This window comes from Hemibagrus wyckioides, linkage group LG11, assembly GCF_019097595.1.
Source record: "Hemibagrus wyckioides isolate EC202008001 linkage group LG11, SWU_Hwy_1.0, whole genome shotgun sequence".
Lineage (NCBI taxonomy): Eukaryota > Metazoa > Chordata > Actinopteri > Siluriformes > Bagridae > Hemibagrus > Hemibagrus wyckioides.
Window position 1 is genome coordinate 29,691,689 of NC_080720.1, and position 17,522 is coordinate 29,709,210.

At 42.5% G+C, this 17,522-nt stretch overlaps 1 protein-coding gene across 2 annotated transcripts; it reads left to right on the forward strand.

The window, feature by feature from the left end:
- The first annotated feature begins 74 nt into the window (after positions 1-74).
- On the forward strand, positions 75-17,279 carry tab1 (TGF-beta activated kinase 1/MAP3K7 binding protein 1). 2 transcript variants are annotated; one of them, XM_058402871.1, is made up of 11 exons: positions 75-355; positions 1,091-1,221; positions 1,445-1,595; positions 5,165-5,251; positions 5,852-5,990; positions 8,977-9,093; positions 9,249-9,360; positions 10,778-10,922; positions 12,961-13,168; positions 15,768-15,921; positions 16,572-17,279. In XM_058402871.1, exons 1-11 carry the CDS (start codon positions 323-325, stop codon positions 16,780-16,782), a joined length of 1,488 nt encoding a protein of 495 aa, XP_058258854.1. In that variant the 5' UTR covers positions 75-322; the 3' UTR covers positions 16,783-17,279. The 2 variants fall into 2 exon arrangements, with proteins under 2 accessions (XP_058258854.1, XP_058258856.1); XM_058402873.1 differs by lacking the exon at positions 75-355 and adding an exon at positions 840-933.
- The last annotated feature ends 243 nt before the right edge of the window (positions 17,280-17,522 follow it).

Here is a 17,522-nt window from a genome sequence, read left to right on the forward strand (position 1 = left end):
TGTGTGTGTGCGCGCGCGTGCATGGATGGTGCAATAGCCTCGCATAACACCCAGGGTGTAGTCCCGGCTCGTGCCCACTGTTTCCGGAATAGGCTCATGATTTACTGCCACCCTGACCGCGATAAACTGCTTGCTGTCTATCTAACTGGAAGTCATTATTATCTATCATGATCAGTCTCAGGTCAGCATCAAGTTTATTTCCGACTTTATTCTCGAAATCTTATCGTAACGCCCCCCTCATCCCAGTGTACCACGTACGGTAGTAGACCCGAAGATTGCCGAACGTTTCCGAATCCCCACGAAGTCCCATTTCCGCTTCAAGATGGCGGCGTCGCGCAAGCCTCTGATGCATAGTGTAAGGCAACAATTACGAATTGTCACCTTTTCCCTCTTTCTATCATGACATTTATCAACAAATTTAGCTAACCTCGTCTGTTTTTGACGCTGTCAGAAATGCTTCTGCTGCATACCTATCATTTGTAGCTTAAGAATAACCCTTGTATAGTTAGCCTGCTAGCATTTAAATACCCATATAACACTCTGAAATGTCTAACGTGCTATAACGAGTCAGTCATATCTAAACAAAAAACAATATACCGTATTATAGAATTGAGGATATAAGTTTGTATTATCTGTACTTTTGCTGTGTCTTTAAGAAAAAAATATGCTGTCCAGTGATGTTACATAGGAAACAGGTTTAGCGTTGCTAACTTTCGTGGGTTTAACCCCAAATGGGTGTAATACTCCCTGTCTAAGTGTACTACAGAGGGCACGAGCAAATAGCTTTTGTGCCCTTTCGAGTTGACTACTTGTCGTCTATGTGTGAATTTGGGATTCAGACACTGTACGTGTAAACAGACCGACCTAGAAGTCTTAAAATGATGTAAACCAACAAACCAGTGGCCTTCAAAGATGAGACAGTACAATGTGAAGGTACAGAGTTTTCTGAAAATCTGTAACTCAGTGAACTTGAACAATTTCAGGCCGCCCCTTTAGTTATCACACTTATATAGGACAAATCTGTGTGTGCACTTACAGCAATGCAGCTCTCATTAACTCCATGTTCTGGATTTCCTTCTGTGGGCTTTAGCACCAGAGCTGGACAGATGACCTGCCGCTGTGCCAGCTGTGTGGAGTGGGCACGGCCCCGAACTGTGTGTACAGCCCCGATGGCAAAAGCACCCAGATGCACCCTAATGAGGATGGCCACTTCCGCTTCAGGTGAGCTACATAACATGAAACAGCAGGTCCGGTGATGAGGATGCGTTACAGCCCACGACAGAGTTCGCCAGCTGGCAGACTGGATGGATTCTGTTCCAGCGGATTGATCGTAGCACTTGAAAAATGCCTCGATTGACTCATTTATACACGAATATATACATATTATACAGCCATCTTGTGTCTATTGAAGAATTAAACTGTTCCTATTAATTTTGCCCAACAGTACCGAGTCCTGTTTCCTGTACGGGGTGTTTAACGGTTACGACGGCAGCCGAGTGGCCAATTTCGTGTCTCAGTGTCTGACTGCAGAGCTTCTACTGGGCCAGCTCAACTCCGGTCACTCTGACGCAGATGTCCGTCGCATCCTCGCGCAGGTAGCTGGGGTTTTTAATCACTGGAGATTGACTATAGCTGCTCACACAAGCAAAATCATCCACAGTCCAAAAAAAATAATTGTTCCAGAAATATAACAGTAGGTTATGTGTGTTAGATCAGCTGTCCATGGCATTTGTTTTATTAAACATTATGTAGGAACATTAATCAGTTTTATTAAAGCCTCACACGTTAGAGCCAAAGATCAGTGCTAGACAAATGAAGCAATAATTAAGTTAGATGGTCACTAATTAATTAGTTGGAAAATAAGTGAGTCATTTGGTGAGTAAATCATTTGAACAGCAAGTCAGTGGGTCAGTCTGTTAGTTAATTAGTCGTTAAGTCAATTGGTGGATTGGATAGTAAGTCAGTCAGGCTGCCAGTAAGTCGATCTGTTATTTTGGACAGTAAGTCCAAATTCGTTGTATCATTTTTCAGTAAGTCTGTCAGTTGCTCCGGCAGTCAGTTATTTTGAGGGACAGTTAGGTATTTAGTCTGTCCAAAAATCAGCCATTCGTCAATCAGCCAAACAATAGCTCCGTTAGTGAGTCAGTCAATCAGCAGCTCAGTCAGTAAGCCAGTTGATCAGTAGCTCAGTCAGTGAGTTGGTCGATCAGTAGCTCAGTCAGCGAGTCAGTCGATCAGTCAGTAAGGCAGTATATCAGTCAGTGATTCAGTCAATCAGTAGCTCAGTCAGTGAGTCAGTTGATCAGTAGCTCAGTCAGTGAGTCAGTCCTTCAGTAGCTCAGTCATTGAGCCAGATGATTAGTAGGTCAGTCAGCGATTCAGTTGATCAGTAGCTCAGTCAGCGAGTCAGTCGATCAGTCAGTAAGGCAGTCAATCAGTAGCTCAGTCAGTAAGGCAGTCAATCAGTAGCTCAGTCAGTAAGGCAGTCGTTCAGTAGCTCAGTCAGTGAGTCAGTCGTTCAGTAGCTTAGTCAGTGAGTCAGTCGTTCAGTAGCTCAGTCAGTGAGTCAGTCGTTCAGTAGCTCAGTCAGTGAGTCAGTCGTTCAGTAGCTCAGTCAGTGAGTCAGTCGTTCAGTAGCTCAGTCAGTGAGTCAGTCGTTCAGTAGCTCAGTCAGTGAGTCAGTCGTTCAGTAGCTGTCAGTGAGTCAGTCGTTCAGTAGCTCAGTCAGTGAGTCAGTCGTTCAGTAGCTCAGTCAGTGAGTCAGTCGTTCAGTAGCTCAGTCAGTGAGTCAGTCGTTCAGTAGCTCAGTCAGTGAGTCAGTCGATCAGTAGCTCAGTCAGTGAGTCAGTCGTTCAGTAGCTCAGTCAGTGAGTCAGTCGTTCAGTAGCTCAGTCAGTGAGTCAGTCGATCTGTAGCTCAGTCAGTGAGTAAGTCGGTTAGTAGCTCAGTCAGTGAGTTGCTTGATCAGTAGGTCAGTCAGTAAACCAGCCAGTGAGTCAGTCGATCAGTAGCTCAGTCAGTGATTCAGTGGTTCAGTTGATCAGTAGCTCAGTCAGTGAGCCAGTCGTTCAGTAGCTCAGTCAGTGAGTCAGTCGATCAGTAGCTCAGTCAGTGAGTAAGTCGGTTAGTAGCTCAGTCAGTGAGTTGCTTGATCAGTAGGTCAGTCAGTAAACTAGCCAGAGAGTCAGTCGATCAGTAGCTCAGTCAGTGATTCAGTTGATCAGTTGCTCAGTCAGTGATTCAGTTGATCAGTTGCTCAGTCAGTGAGTCAGTCGATCAGGAGCTCAGTCAGTGATTCAGTTGATCAGTTGCTCAGTCAGTGAGTCAGTCGTTCAGTAGCTCAATCAGTGAGTCAGTCGTTCAGTAGCTCAGTCAGTGAGTCAGTCGTTCAGTAGCTCAGTCAGTGAGTCGGTCGTTCAGTAGCTCAGTCAGTGAGTCGGTCGTTCAGTAGCTCAGTCAGTGAGTCGGTCGTTCAGTAGCTCAGTCAGTGAGTCGGTCGTTCAGTAGCTCAGTCAGTGAGTCGGTCGTTCAGTAGCTCAGTCAGTGAGTCGGTCGTTCAGTAGCTCAGTCAGTGAGTCGGTCGTTCAGTAGCTCAGTCAGTGAGTCGGTCGTTCAGTAGCTCAGTCAGTGAGTCGGTCGTTCAGTAGCTCAGTCAGTGAGTCGGTCGTTCAGTAGCTCAGTCAGTGAGTCGGTCGTTCAGTAGCTCAGTCAGTGAGTCGGTCGTTCAGTAGCTCAGTCAGTGAGTCGGTCGTTCAGTAGCTCAGTCAGTGAGTCGGTCGTTCAGTAGCTCAGTCAGTGAGTCGGTCGTTCAGTAGCTCAGTCAGTGAGTCGGTCGTTCAGTAGCTCAGTCAGTGAGTCGGTCGTTCAGTAGCTCAGTCAGTGAGTCGGTCGTTCAGTAGCTCAGTCAGTGAGTCGGTCGTTCAGTAGCTCAGTCAGTGAGTCGGTCGTTCAGTAGCTCAGTCAGTGAGTCGGTCGTTCAGTAGCTCAGTCAGTGAGTCGGTCGTTCAGTAGCTCAGTCAGTGAGTCAGTCGTTCAGTAGCTCAGTCAGTGAGTCGGTTGTTCAGTAGCTCAGTCAGTGAGCTGGTCGTTCAGTAGCTCAGTCAGTGAGTCGGTCGTTCAGTAGCTCAGTCAGTGAGTCGGTCGTTCAGTAGCTCAGTCAGTGAGCAGTCGATCAGTAGCTCAGTCAGTGAGCCAGTCGTTCAGTAGCTCAGTCAGTGAGCCAGTCGTTCAGTAGCTCAGTCAGTGATTCAGTTGATCAGTTGCTCAGTCAGTGAGTCAGTCGATCAGGAGCTCAGTCAGTGAGTCGGTCGTTCAGTAGCTCAGTCAGTGATTCAGTCGATCAGTTGCTCAGTCAGTGAGTCAGTCGTTCAGTAGCTCAGTCAGTGAGTCAGTCGTTCAGTAGCTCAGTCAGTGAGTCAGTCGATCAGTAGCTCAGTCAGTGAGCCAGTCGTTCAGTAGCTCAGTCAGTGAGTCAGTCGATCAGTAGCTCAGTCAGTGAGTCAGTCGATCAGTAGCTCAGTCAGTGAGTCAGTCGATCAGTAGCTCAGTCAGTGAGTCAGTCGATCAGTAGCTCAGTCAGTGAGTCAGTCGATCAGTAGCTCAGTCAGTGATTCAGTCGATCAGTAGCTCAGTCAGTGAGTCAGTCGATCAGAATATTTATATGTTTAATAACAACTGTTTGACTAGATGTATGCTGCTGTCGTGTCCAATTAATTAAATCTTTGTAGTTTTCCCTGAAATTATGACAGTCTTTAGACTACCTTTCATGAAGGCTTAGGAAGAATTGCTCTGGAACGATGCCACTCAGAGCTTTTACAAGTTACACGTAAGCCATAACATGTCAGTAAACATAATGAGTTGTTTTCAATTTGATTTAGTAAAAGTAAGCAGATGCACATGGCATAGAGGTGATGTTCTGCTGCTTGCACACCTGAACATATATGCTACAATGTACATTAAAAAATAATGAAGATTAAAATAAACCTTCATAGCCAGCTTGTATGTAATTAAATGGATTGTTTTTAGAAGCTTTTAAATGTATTGCTTGCGTCTGTAGTGTGTGAATGAGACGATAAACTAGATGTGACTTATCATTATTCAGTTTTGATGAACGTGTAAGGAATTTTATTTTGTTTTGTTCTGTCTCTGTGTCGGCGTCTTCAAGGCCTTTGACGTAGTGGAAAAGAGTTACTTTAAGACCATCGATGACGCACTGGCAGAAAAGGCCAGCCTTCAAGTGCAAATCCCAGAGGCGAGAACACTCACACACACACATACACACAACAAAGAGAATGGTTACAGCAGCGACTTTCAAGGTCCCACACACAAAGCGAATTCATGAATTGAAAATTCTTTTTGTCGGTTGTGAACACGAGAACGCTGTGATTAAAGTGCTACTCACTGTAGTACATCAGAGGTCACAGCATGCCGGTATTGAAATTCTAATCAAATTCTATGCACTTTTTGATTCAGCCCTGAATTGAGGAAAGAGAAATGCTCTACTTTGGAGCATGTATAATTATTAAGTTACTAAATTTGTTAAACAGACAGAGTACACAGTTTTACACAGACTTTCCACAGTGCATAGTTTAAGGATAGTTTATTCCACGTACAGCAGGGCACTGGAAGAAATAAAAAGAAAATAAAAGACGTCATGTCATGAACCCACCTAAGATCCAGACTGCACTCTTTTGTATGCTTTGGTTTCTTCTTGAGTTTAACTTAACTTATTAACACTAGATAATTATGCAATTTGAGCAATGTATTAGACTGTATAGTATAAAAACCTGCCCAGGGCACAGGGTCTCATGAGCTTAATTGAAGTAATGCTGTTCTTGTCTTTGTCCTGCAGGGGGCAATGTTTCATCAGCTGTCTCCTCAGAGTCAGAAGATTGCAGAGAGGCTGAAGACTCTGGAGCAGGAGGTCTCTGGAGGAGCCACGGCCATAGTCGCTCTCATTCTCAACAACAAGCTATACATCGCTAATGTGGGTGCGTTCACACACACACACACACACACACACACACTCACTCACTCACTCACTCACTCTCACTTGCTGTCATCAATTCTCACATTGTCCTCCTCAGTCATTAAGCCATTTCTTTTTCCTTATAAAAAAAATTCGAAACCTTATATTCTCACAAAGGAGATGTTCAAAAGATTAGATAGCCATTAAAGTATCATAAATGTCAAAAGCATTATTAACAAGTTTACACTGACCAGGCATAACATTATGACCACCTGCCTAATATTGAGCTGGTTCCCTTTTTGCTGCTCCGTCATGCACTGTGTGTTCTCACACACTCCTATCAGAATCAGCATTAACTTCTTCAGCAATTTGAGCAACAGTAGCTCGTCTGTTGGATCGGATCACACGGGCCAGCCTTCGATCCCCATCTGCATCAATGTGCCATGATGGCCCATGACCCTGTCGCTGGTTCACCACTGTTCCTTCCTTGGACCACTTTTGATAGATACTGACCACTGCAGACCGGGAATACCCCACAAGACCTGCAGTTTTGGAGATGCTCTGATCCGGTCGTCTATCCATCACAATTTGGCCCTTGTCAAACTCGCTCAAATCCTTACGCTTTTCCATTTTTCCTGCTTCTAACATCAACTTTGAGGACAAAATGTTCACTTGCTGCCTAATATATCCCACCCACTAACAGGTGCCATGATGAGGAGATCATCAGTGCTATTCACATCACCTGTCAGTGGTCATAATGTTATGGCTGATCGGTGTAATCCTACACACAGGCACTATAGACTTACTGTAATAAAATAACAGTAACACATTAAAATAGTAAACAGAACTGGTTAAATATAGCCTTATAGACAGAGAACTTTTCTAGGGGATCATTCCTGAGTAGACTAATTAAATTTTTCAGATTTTTCTTATATAGCCATCTTTAGAAATTGTCATGTCATTGAAAATGACATTTGATTAAAAGCATTGGGATTACTAAATATGGACATAAATACTTAAATGTATTCTGGTATAAATTCCTATCATTTAATGATAATACTCCGACAGCTGAAATTCACTTCCACACATCAGATTGTTTGCTTGTCATAGCTTTGTTTTGCCTCTGGCTATAAACATAGCACACACACAGACCTTTTGCCTTTTTGTTCTATGAGCTTGACATTATCCCGGATTTCTCTGGTTTGCATATGGGTTTGACTATCTGAAAAGGTCAAGCTGTGGTCAAAGTGGTGCATTGCCGCAGGTGAGGTTGTCTTGGTAATTGCTGAGACAGATATGGTAATATAGCTGAAGTTGATATCCCAACGGAAAAAGAAAACATGCTTTCAGTTGTTTATATCTGGGGTACAAGAAAGAAAAACTGTTGTAGAGTGAGTGAACACAGAACCTTTTTTGGAGACCACCCAAATTTTTATAGGTCAGCATAAACATCGGAAAGTATTGGTTTCTCCTGTCCGTCTCCTCTTCAGGAGGTGAAGTATATGGTCAGTTGTTTTGTTGTGGTGTGTTTCGATCATTGTCTTGCTGCTTAATTCCATTCCTCCCAATTAGATTAGATGCATGTCTCTTTAAATTGGCAGATGATATCTTTCTGTAGACTTCTGAATTTAATCTGCAGCTAGCATCATCAATAAAGATTAGTGAGCCTGTTTCCACAATCAGCCATAAAAGCCCAACCCATGACACTACCTCCACCGTTCCTGATCGATGAGCTTGTATGTTTTAGATCAGAGCAGATATTTTCTTTCTCCACTTTCGTGTCTTAATGTCTGTATTTCATCTGCATTTCTGTATTTAATCTGGCCTTCCGATATTCTCGTTGCTGATGAGTGGTTTACATCTTCCTATAAGCCTTCTTTCAGCAGGACAAATTATATTGCCAAATGTTTTGGGACGTCTGCCTTTACATGCACATGATATGGAGTTGGCCTGCTCTTTGCAGCTATAACAGCTTCAAAGTAGCTCTTCTGGGAAGGCTGTCCACAAGGTTTAGGAGTGTGTGTATGGGAATTTTTGACCAATTTTATCCGTGAGGTCAGGCACTGATGTTGGTCGAGAAGGTCTGGCTCGCAATCTCCGCTCTGATTAATCCGAAAGGTGTTCTATCAGGTTGAGGTCAGGATTCTGTGCAGGCCAATCAAGTTCCTCCACACCAAACTCACTCATCCATGTCTTTATGGACCTTGATTTGTGCACTGGTGCACAGTCATGTTGGAACAGGAAGGGGTCATCCCCAAACCCCAAATTCCCAGAAAGAGCATAAAATTGTCCAAAATGTCTTTGTATGCTGAAGCATTAAGAGTTCCTTTCACTAGAACTAAGGGGCCGAGCCCAACCGCTGAAAAACAACACCTGAATTCAATGATTTTGGAGGGGTGTCCCAAAACTTTTGGCAATATAGTGTCTTCACACCTGCTCTGTGGAGGTTGTTGGCGATGTCACTCACTGTTGCTTTCAGGCTTTTCTTCACAGCTCTTGCAATGTTTCTGTTGGAATCTGTAGTTGTTATGACCGAGCTGTTTGATGTTGTTAGTGGACCAGTGGTCAGTTTGCTTTTCTGAGCATTCTAAATTGTTGTGTCGGCTCTGCTCCTACAACAAATCTCAGCTTGGTTTGATTTTCCCCAATAGACAGCGCTCTGGTCTTCAAGGTTGGTCTAAACTTTTTAGCAGCAAATGCAGTCTTCAAAGGCAAAATCCTGGCCTCAAACCAAGAGTAGACATTCAGAGCTATTTATTAGCTATTATCAGTCAATCGAAACAGGGCACAGCTGGTCAGTAGGTTTACCACCTCCTGTACATCCTCAGGGTGGAAGGAGTTTCTTAGTAACATGGCAAGTACAAAAACACTTACTGGCGTTAGTGAAAATAACTGAAGCCATTACACCACCTCATGCTTGAATATTTTCCTATAACAATTTTGCATGGAAATTAGACTGAGTAACATATTGTGTGTATGTGTGTGTGTGTGTTGGGGGCACTGCTCAGGCACCAATCGAGCTCTGCTTTGCAAGTACACCAGTGACCGTCAGAACCAGGTGATTCAGATTGGACGAGCCCACACAACTGACAATGAAGATGAGCTGGCCAGACTGGCTCAGCTAGGTGAGCACACACACACACACACACACACACACTGGTGTGTGGGTTGTCATCTGTTATTCTGCATGTGTCATAGTTAGATAAAACTCTCTCTTAGAGGAATATCTCTTGTTCACTCGTTCTTGCTCATTCTCTCTCTCTCTCTCTCTCTCTCTCAGGCCTGGACCCAAATCGGCTCAGACAGACGGGGACAATCACAGGTCAGAGCAGTCTGAGGCGGATTGGAGACTACAAGGTGAAATTCAGCTACACAGACATCGATGTCCTGAGGTGGGTTCAAAGGAAATACAGTAAACGCGCCATAATTATCCAGACTTTGATACACCCACCTACGTTATGTTTGCTTCGAGCTAAAATTTCCATCATTTTCATTAACAGCCCAAGCAATTTTATTTAACATTATGATTATTAAAGATTGCATTCAGAGAATGGCTCAGTTATGTTTGGGAGTGATTGTATTTCTTGCGCATTTACTGAAGATTATGATTTATGCTGGTCATGGCAACCATTTTTGTTTCCAAATGTGAAAATGATGAAATTGGTTTGTTAGATTTTATTTTATGTATAATAAAAATAAGCAGGTTTTTTGACTCATTGAAGTTTTACTTTTTGAGGGTTTTTTATTTGTTATTTTTTTAAGTGTCATCTGTATAAGTAAATGACTTCAGGCTATTTTCCATAATATATTTGTTCTTCACAGCCATTCAAATAAGATGTGCTTAATTTATCCATTTTACTGTGTAAATGTTTTACACCAGATTCACACCAGATTTCCAAAACTATCTATATCCCTGATTTTTGCATATGCAGATGTTGGTAAATGCAAATGTCTTTGTTCAGCCGATTTCCATGTAGTGACGTCCATAAAAGTCCTACCTTCCGCAGCACAGCCACTGCACAACATCGGCTGCCGTAAACACACACACACACTTCCTCTTCCTCTTGTTTTTCCTTTCCTTTTTTCCCCTTAGCTTTACTTTTCGTCATTTATAAACGTTTCTCGATTGGCTTACTTTTCAAGTCATTAATATAAAAATTGCTGCATTTTCACGTGTGCAGTCAGAATAAACAATTCATTTAAACTTGACCGTGTAATCCTTATATGAAGGCGCTAAGGATTTGCTGCGGAAGTTTTTCAGAACTAGACATATCTTCATGAATAGCGAATAAACGCTGTTGCGAATGATTTATGAATACGTTTGTTCATATCCTGCTTGAAAAACGAGTTGGATGCAGCGTGCACCTGTTCATTGTCTTTCCATATCTCGGTCTCTACATACACCAGATGTAGTCTCTTTTTCTTTTATTCTGTTTGTCTCCGATTGTGGTTTTCTCTCTCTCTCTCTTTCTCTTTGGCTTTGTCTCTCTCTCTCTCCACTTTGTCTTTTTGACTGGCGTCCAGTTGGACCATTACAGCATTACCTCTCTTCTACATGACATTAACCTTCTCAGCCAAACCTCCATTTCCTGCCTTCTGGAAGCCACAGCTATGCAAAAGAAATTGTTGCTTTTATTAAAATCCCGACCTCCCTCGCACACACTGCAACACTTTCAGCAGGTTTCCCAGAAGTTCACACGTACCGATGAATGACTGCCGACTGCTGAAGTGTTGGTTTGTTTAATGTGAGACATTCCATCACCTGGTGGTTAAATCACGGTCTGTGTATTTAACATGTCCGTCTCTCAGTGCGGCCAAGAGTAAGCCGATCGTCGCCGAGCCCGAGATACACGGCGGCCAGTCACTGGATGGAGTCACAGGCTTCCTGTTGCTGATGTCAGAAGGGCTCATTAAGGCCCTTGAGGCGGCTCACGGACCCGAACAAGCCAATCAGGTGTGTTCTCGTTTACATAACTACATCCTAATGCATAGCTTAGGAAAATATATATACATGTTTGTCTGATCAGATGTATCCATCCAAGTCATTTTTGCTTCAAACTATGCTGAAAAGTAACCATGACAACAAGCAGGGAATAATGTTCCGTACTTACACCGGGCCATTACGTTTCAGCGCTTTTAATTAAAGCGATAAGAATAGCAAGATGACACCCTTCTTGACAGGACAACAATAATATAACAGTAACTGTTTGATGCAGTGCCAATCAAATGGAGTTTCTAGAAGTTTCTTCTGCTTTATTACAGTTTTTATTCATCACTGTTGCCAAGAGAAATGCAGATCAGAAAGAGCTTGCATTGATCTGAAACACTGTACAGGCTCATGGTCTTTTCCCATTGGTGTATTTATAGCCAATAAATGAAAGCCTTCAGCCTTACATACTGTTCAAACATTTTTTCTTGATGGTGTTTATGTGTAGTGTACCACAAAACCAAAGACCAAACAAAATATCAATCAGTTTCACTCTTATTCCGACTCGGCAAAGGAACTAAACCTACATTCACACAAACTGAATTTACTGCTGCCACTGTTCTATGAAATGGCCAGGAGGTGTTCCTACTACTGGCTGCTGTAGTAATAACGCTTGTCAGTGGGTGGCCCAAAATAAAAAATACAGTTTTCTTCCCGCTAAAGTGAAACTGGAGGGAAGATTTTGGTGTTTGTATGTAAAATTCAACTGTGTCTATCAGCATGTCCTACAAGACGAAGGAGAAGCAGCGTGTGCCCTTTGCCACAGGTGATGTGCGCTCTGCTGTCTTCACTCTCATCAGTAATCGCTCCACATTTGCATAATATTAGACATTTCTCAACTTGCACAGCATTGCACACGTTTAAATTTAGTCGCCAAGCTTCCCTGTTGCTCATGTCACAGAAAGTCGCTACCTCTGAACAGAAATGTGTGAACTTAGCATTGTAGAAAGTTAGTGTTAAAGTTTCTTAAATGTGCGCTAAGGCAAGCGAGTTTGTTGGAAGGCCACTTAAGCTAATACGATTGTCAATATCGGTCGAAATACAAACACATGCTGTGCTACAGTGGGCTTAATTCGAGTACAATCCAACAATCCAAGCCTTTGGATTGTTTGGCTCTAGTAGTAGTATTGAATCCAATACTACAATCCAAGCCTTTTCTAATAAGATTGAGCAAAAGAATCAAATGTCAAATAAAATGTGTTGCCATGGGTTTCAGAGGAATAGACGTTTGCAAGAGGTCACCAAATGGGATTATAGACTAATTTGCATATTAATTGTTCCTCATATTAAATCAGAAGTTAATGTAAATGATGATGGAAGGTTTTCTCAGAGAACAGAATAGAGTAATTATTCAGAAGATTAGAAAAGTTTTCGATGAAATTTTATTTCTTAAATAATTCGTCAACTTTGGTCAGGGCCGAACGCACCTTTATACACTTTTTACTGTTAAAAATGCAGACAAACAGAAATGGTGTCAGGGAGTAGTTTCATGAAGTGAGTGAAGTTTCATGAAGGAAATGGTGGCTTCTACGCTGGTCGAGCCGTGATAGTGAGTTGAGTAAAGCTGTTCTCATACAGCTCCGGAGCCATGTCGAGCTCAAGACAGTCACCAGATCTACAAGGATGGAAACACTGATTAAAATAAAAAAAAAGCAGTCATGGTTAATTCCCGTTTTTGTTTTTATTTCTGTAAAGAAAATCCCTAACGTATTTAAATATCTGATTCATACAGTAATCCAGATAAAGTACTTCCTTTTTAGTAGTAGCTTCTTTAACAACTTTTATTTATTAGGCTGTGTATTTAAAATTGGATGAAAGTAAAAATAACCATAAGACACAGACTGGACTTGTGCATCATATAATAGCTGTTGGCTTGAAGGTTCAGAAGATCAACGATGTACGAAAGCCCCTCAGATGAGCTGGGAATGGATGACAGTGCTGGAGTTATTATTATTAGCCACCGATGCTGCTGATAGACTCCATGTCCCATAATTCCTTCTTTCAGGAGATGGTTGCCATGGTGTCGGCAGAGTTGGCCCAACAGGGCAACGTGGAGGCGGCGGCCCAGTCAGTGGTGGAGCGCGTAAAGCGGCTTCATCATGACGCCTACGCCAGACAGAGAGCGGTGCAGTGTTCACGCCACGAGGACATGACCCTGCTCATTCGCACCATTAATTACCCTCTATCAGACGGCTCGCTTACTCCAACGCAAGGTAAACATACCTCGCTCTCTGCCCCTCTCTCCCTGTGTGTGTGTGTGTGTGTGTGTGCGTGTCAGTCAGGTCTCTCTGTGCGCCTTACATAACCGTATACTCTGAGGTCCATTTCTATCCAAATGTCTTTTTTCCATATTTAAAAGTTGCCGTTACTGGCTATGCTTTAATCACTCGTTGTTATGTTCTGGTCGACAAGATGGCGTCATCAAAAAAGCGCTGGCCAAAACGACCCTGACACAACAAGCCAGCTGTCGTGTTCCGCGGTTTGTACGGCGTGTGTCATTGGCACCAGCCCGAGAGCACATTCAGTCATAACAGACCAGAGGGAGATAAATTCCTGTGGTTGGATGTTCAGATGAGGAACCAGAGCAAACACAAAACGTATCTCACTTTTCAGCTTCAGGTCAGCAGATCTCAGTGGGGTAAAAAAATCAATCAATCAATCAACCAAGATAGATAGATAGATAGATAGATAGATAGATAGATAGATAGATAGATAGATAGATAGATAGATAGATAGATAGATAGATAGATAGATAGATAGATAGATAGATAGATAGATAGATAGATAGATAGATAGATAGATAGATAGATAGATAGATAGATAGATAGATAGATAGACAGACAGACAGACAGACAGACAGATAGATAGACACTTCAATTGGTTAAAATAAAGGACGCCTGAACCTGGATGCCTGAGTAGGCCATGGTTGCAGTTTGTGTCGAGAAGAACAGTTTTCAGATTTATGTTTTTTTAAAATATTCCTTCGGGGCGTACGGTCATTTTGCCGCATAGATAAAGGGTTACCCCTAGTAGGCCAAGGGTGCCAATAATAATAATTTACAACACGTTCGAAAATACTACAGGGCTGCGATAATGGAACACACACTTGCTTTATCATGTACTTGGGGAAAAAAACAACTCCTTCATGTGTCTCATATCTTCACTGTTGCACCACTTCCTGTGTCGGCACCTGCACTGCTTCCTGTATGAGAATAAGCAGCAACATTGCTTCATATGTCTGTCTGTCTGTCTGTCCGTCTTTCGTTTCTTCTGCTTTTTTTTCCCTCCCCACTTTTTATAATCAAAGAGCAGGAACATAATTCAGAGCAGTGGATTAATAAGGGCAGCGTTCGCTCAGCAATTAAAGTTCTGCACCACTGACTAGGAAGGTGGAGGTGAAATCCCAGAAGTGTTACCAGTGTTCTCGTGTCATTTAAAAAAATAAATTCTTTCCAACTACCATATTTCGCAGTTAGACTCGAGTATGATTTTAGTGTCTCAGTTTCATTTTTGCATCGTTTATTTATTTATTTATTTATTTATTTATTTATTTATTTTTAATCCAACTTGGTCATGACATACAATTATTCTATTATCTCAACCATTACAGGAATGGACAGATTATATACATGTATTAGCTAGCCCACCAGGCAGGTGAACACCAGAGCGCTGCCATGAGTTATCACTAAAAATATGCAAAAAGAGCAGTTTTTTTCTCCTCTCAGTAAATCATAGAAGTTGAGCCAATCGACATAAGGAATCTGAAATGGTTGACAGTTGCACAGGCGGGGTCAGTCTGGTCATGTCAGAAACCCGAGTCTGCATACGTTCAAGGTTTCACAGTAATCGCAGGGTAATTACGTTGTCAGCCTGAAATCATTTGGTTTTCAGATGTAGCTTGTTGAAGATGTTGAACTTGCGTAAGACGTTGCTTCTTCCTTACTTTCTGGTGGCTTTTGTGGGGGGGGGCCTCTGACAAATAAACCTTAGTGATGGTGGAAAAAGAAAGGATAATCATTATAAGTGCACCTTAATAGGACCGCCAATCAAGCGCTTCAGTTAATGTTCACACCAACTGTCCAGTTTCAAGCACCTCACATGGTCCTCTGTGGTTCTAACCCATTTGCCTCAAAGCGTTCTGAGATGTTCTAAAAAGCAGTCATTTGATTTACCCGCAGACTTCCTTTCAGCTCTAACCCTTCTGACTGATCTCTGTCATCAACAAGCCATTTCCCACCCAGAGAACTGCCACTCACTGTATGTGTTTGTGAATGTAGTATCACATTTTTCCCCCTCTGTACATCAACCGCAGCTTACCCCGCCATGTGATTGGGCGAATAAATAATAGTGTGTCCCTAATAAACTGGCCAGTGAATGAAGGTTGTATTTTCAATCACGGAATGAAGTCATGTTGGGTTTTTTAAGTACAGTTATAAGATTCTATAGTGCGTAAAAATCAATACGGAGAGAATGACAGTGGGGTGGTTGAGAGTAAATTGTCGCAACACCTTCATATATCATCTCCATCTTTATTTAACATCCTCTACCTTCTCCTGTAATCTCATCTATTTCATCTCTCCTTCATTACTCCAACCTCTTTCTCCTTGCCCTCTTTCTGTCTGTCTTCTTTAATGGCTTTTCTCTCCTCTCTTCACCTCGTTCTCTTCTCCTTTCTCTCTGACCTCTCTTTTTTGTTTTTATTTCTCCCTCATTGCATCAAACATCCGTTCTCCTTTCTTCCCCTCAATGCTATCTACTTCTGCTATTTATACTCTCTTTTATTAACAACCTGTTCTCTCTCTCTCTCCTCAGGTGGGCGTATCTACCCTGTGTCTGTGCCCTATTCGAACTCCCAGAGCACCAGTAAGACAAGCGTGACGCTCTCTCTGGTCATGCCAGCCCAGGGCACGCTCACCAACGGGACCAACACAGCTTCCACGCTGGAAGGAGGCACCCCCACTCCTGGGTATGGTTCTGTTTATTTCATTCCTTTTGAAGCTTCATCTTTAGTCCAATTTCCCATTAAAGTTTCTATTAATATTTAATGTAGAGATGCTTGTAGCATTGAATGTTGCCTGTTCTTTATTTTGTCTGAAGCAGTGCTCCTTTTCGGACGTTGCATAGTCGTCTCATTGCACTGGTAGAAAGCGACCCTAAACTGACAACACAATTTCCACCCATTTAAGTGTAGTAGAAAATACATGGCTCATGTATTCAGCCTAACAATCTCTCCCCACGCTTGAAAGAGTAATATTAAATCGAAACGTAAATGTTTTTGGATTTACTCGGCATGTTCCTGCAGCGTTATTTGCATGCATGACCTTAAGTTACACTAAATCAGCCAACTGCAAAATTGGGCCTTTGTTAGAAATCATTGTTAGATTTCTTTTCACTTAAACACACTGCTTAACAGCAATTAAATTGTATCTGAGATATAAAATCATAAATCTTACTCGTGTTGTTTAGTACAGTTCAGTAGCTGATAAACATGCGCACATACGCACAGCAGCCTATATCCTAATAGGTCCTTTGAGCCCCCTAAACTCCTTTAGTAGACATCCACTATTTTATAACTCATCATAAGGCCTTAATGTGTTTCTGTGCCTGCGTGTGCAGGCAAAGTCCCACGGCTACACTGCAGTCCAACACACACACGCAGAGCTCCAGCTCCAGCTCCGGCGACGGCAGCCTCTTCAGACAGCGCGCGAGCCAGGCGGCGCAGCCAGACGAGACGGGCCGAGTGCCGCCCTACGTCGACTTCACCCAGTTCTATCAGATGTGGAGCACGGAGCACAGCGAGGGAACGAGAGGTCCGGGACCGCAGTGAGGGCTCCAGAGAGAACAAATGGAGAATAGAGGCAGCTTCCAGCAGTACTGACATGTACAATGGATTCTAACGGCATGCTGTTACAACGAGAGCCGATTTCCTGCCTTCTCTAAGGACTTTATTAAGGCCGAAATGTTTAATAGCCTTGTTCTCCAGGTAATTCGCAAATTCCGGATTTCTGCCTTTTTGGAGCGTTGTTCAATTACAGGTTAGTTTTCTTTGGGCGACTAAATGCAAAATATATTATTCTTAATGTTATTATTAATGCTCTGATGTGACATTTTTCTATTATAGCGTAACCCCTGCTGATCAGAGCCAAACAGATCAAATTTCATAAAATATCATGGTGATACTGATGACGTTACTGATAAAAAAAAAAAAAAAAAAAAAAAAATGCCATCATGTGACTACCAGGGAAACCATCACTCCACCATTCTTAGTTCCTACTCTCACGTTGTAAGTGAAAGCAATATGTTTATTTTTTTTTTAAATGTTAGCACAAACATCAGAAATGCGTTTCAGCATCCGAACAGATGGAACACATCCTGGGCATAACAGAGGAACTACTCTATTACTCAATTAGCCTATTGTTGCGTCACCCAGTTCAGAATTGTGACACAAGGACACAGCACTTTCAAGCCGCTTTGTTTGTATCGGGTAAAGCCGTAGTCCCGATAGTGGAATTCTGCACGCTAATATCACACAAGGATTTGCTTTCCTTGACCGACTTCTGATCGCCG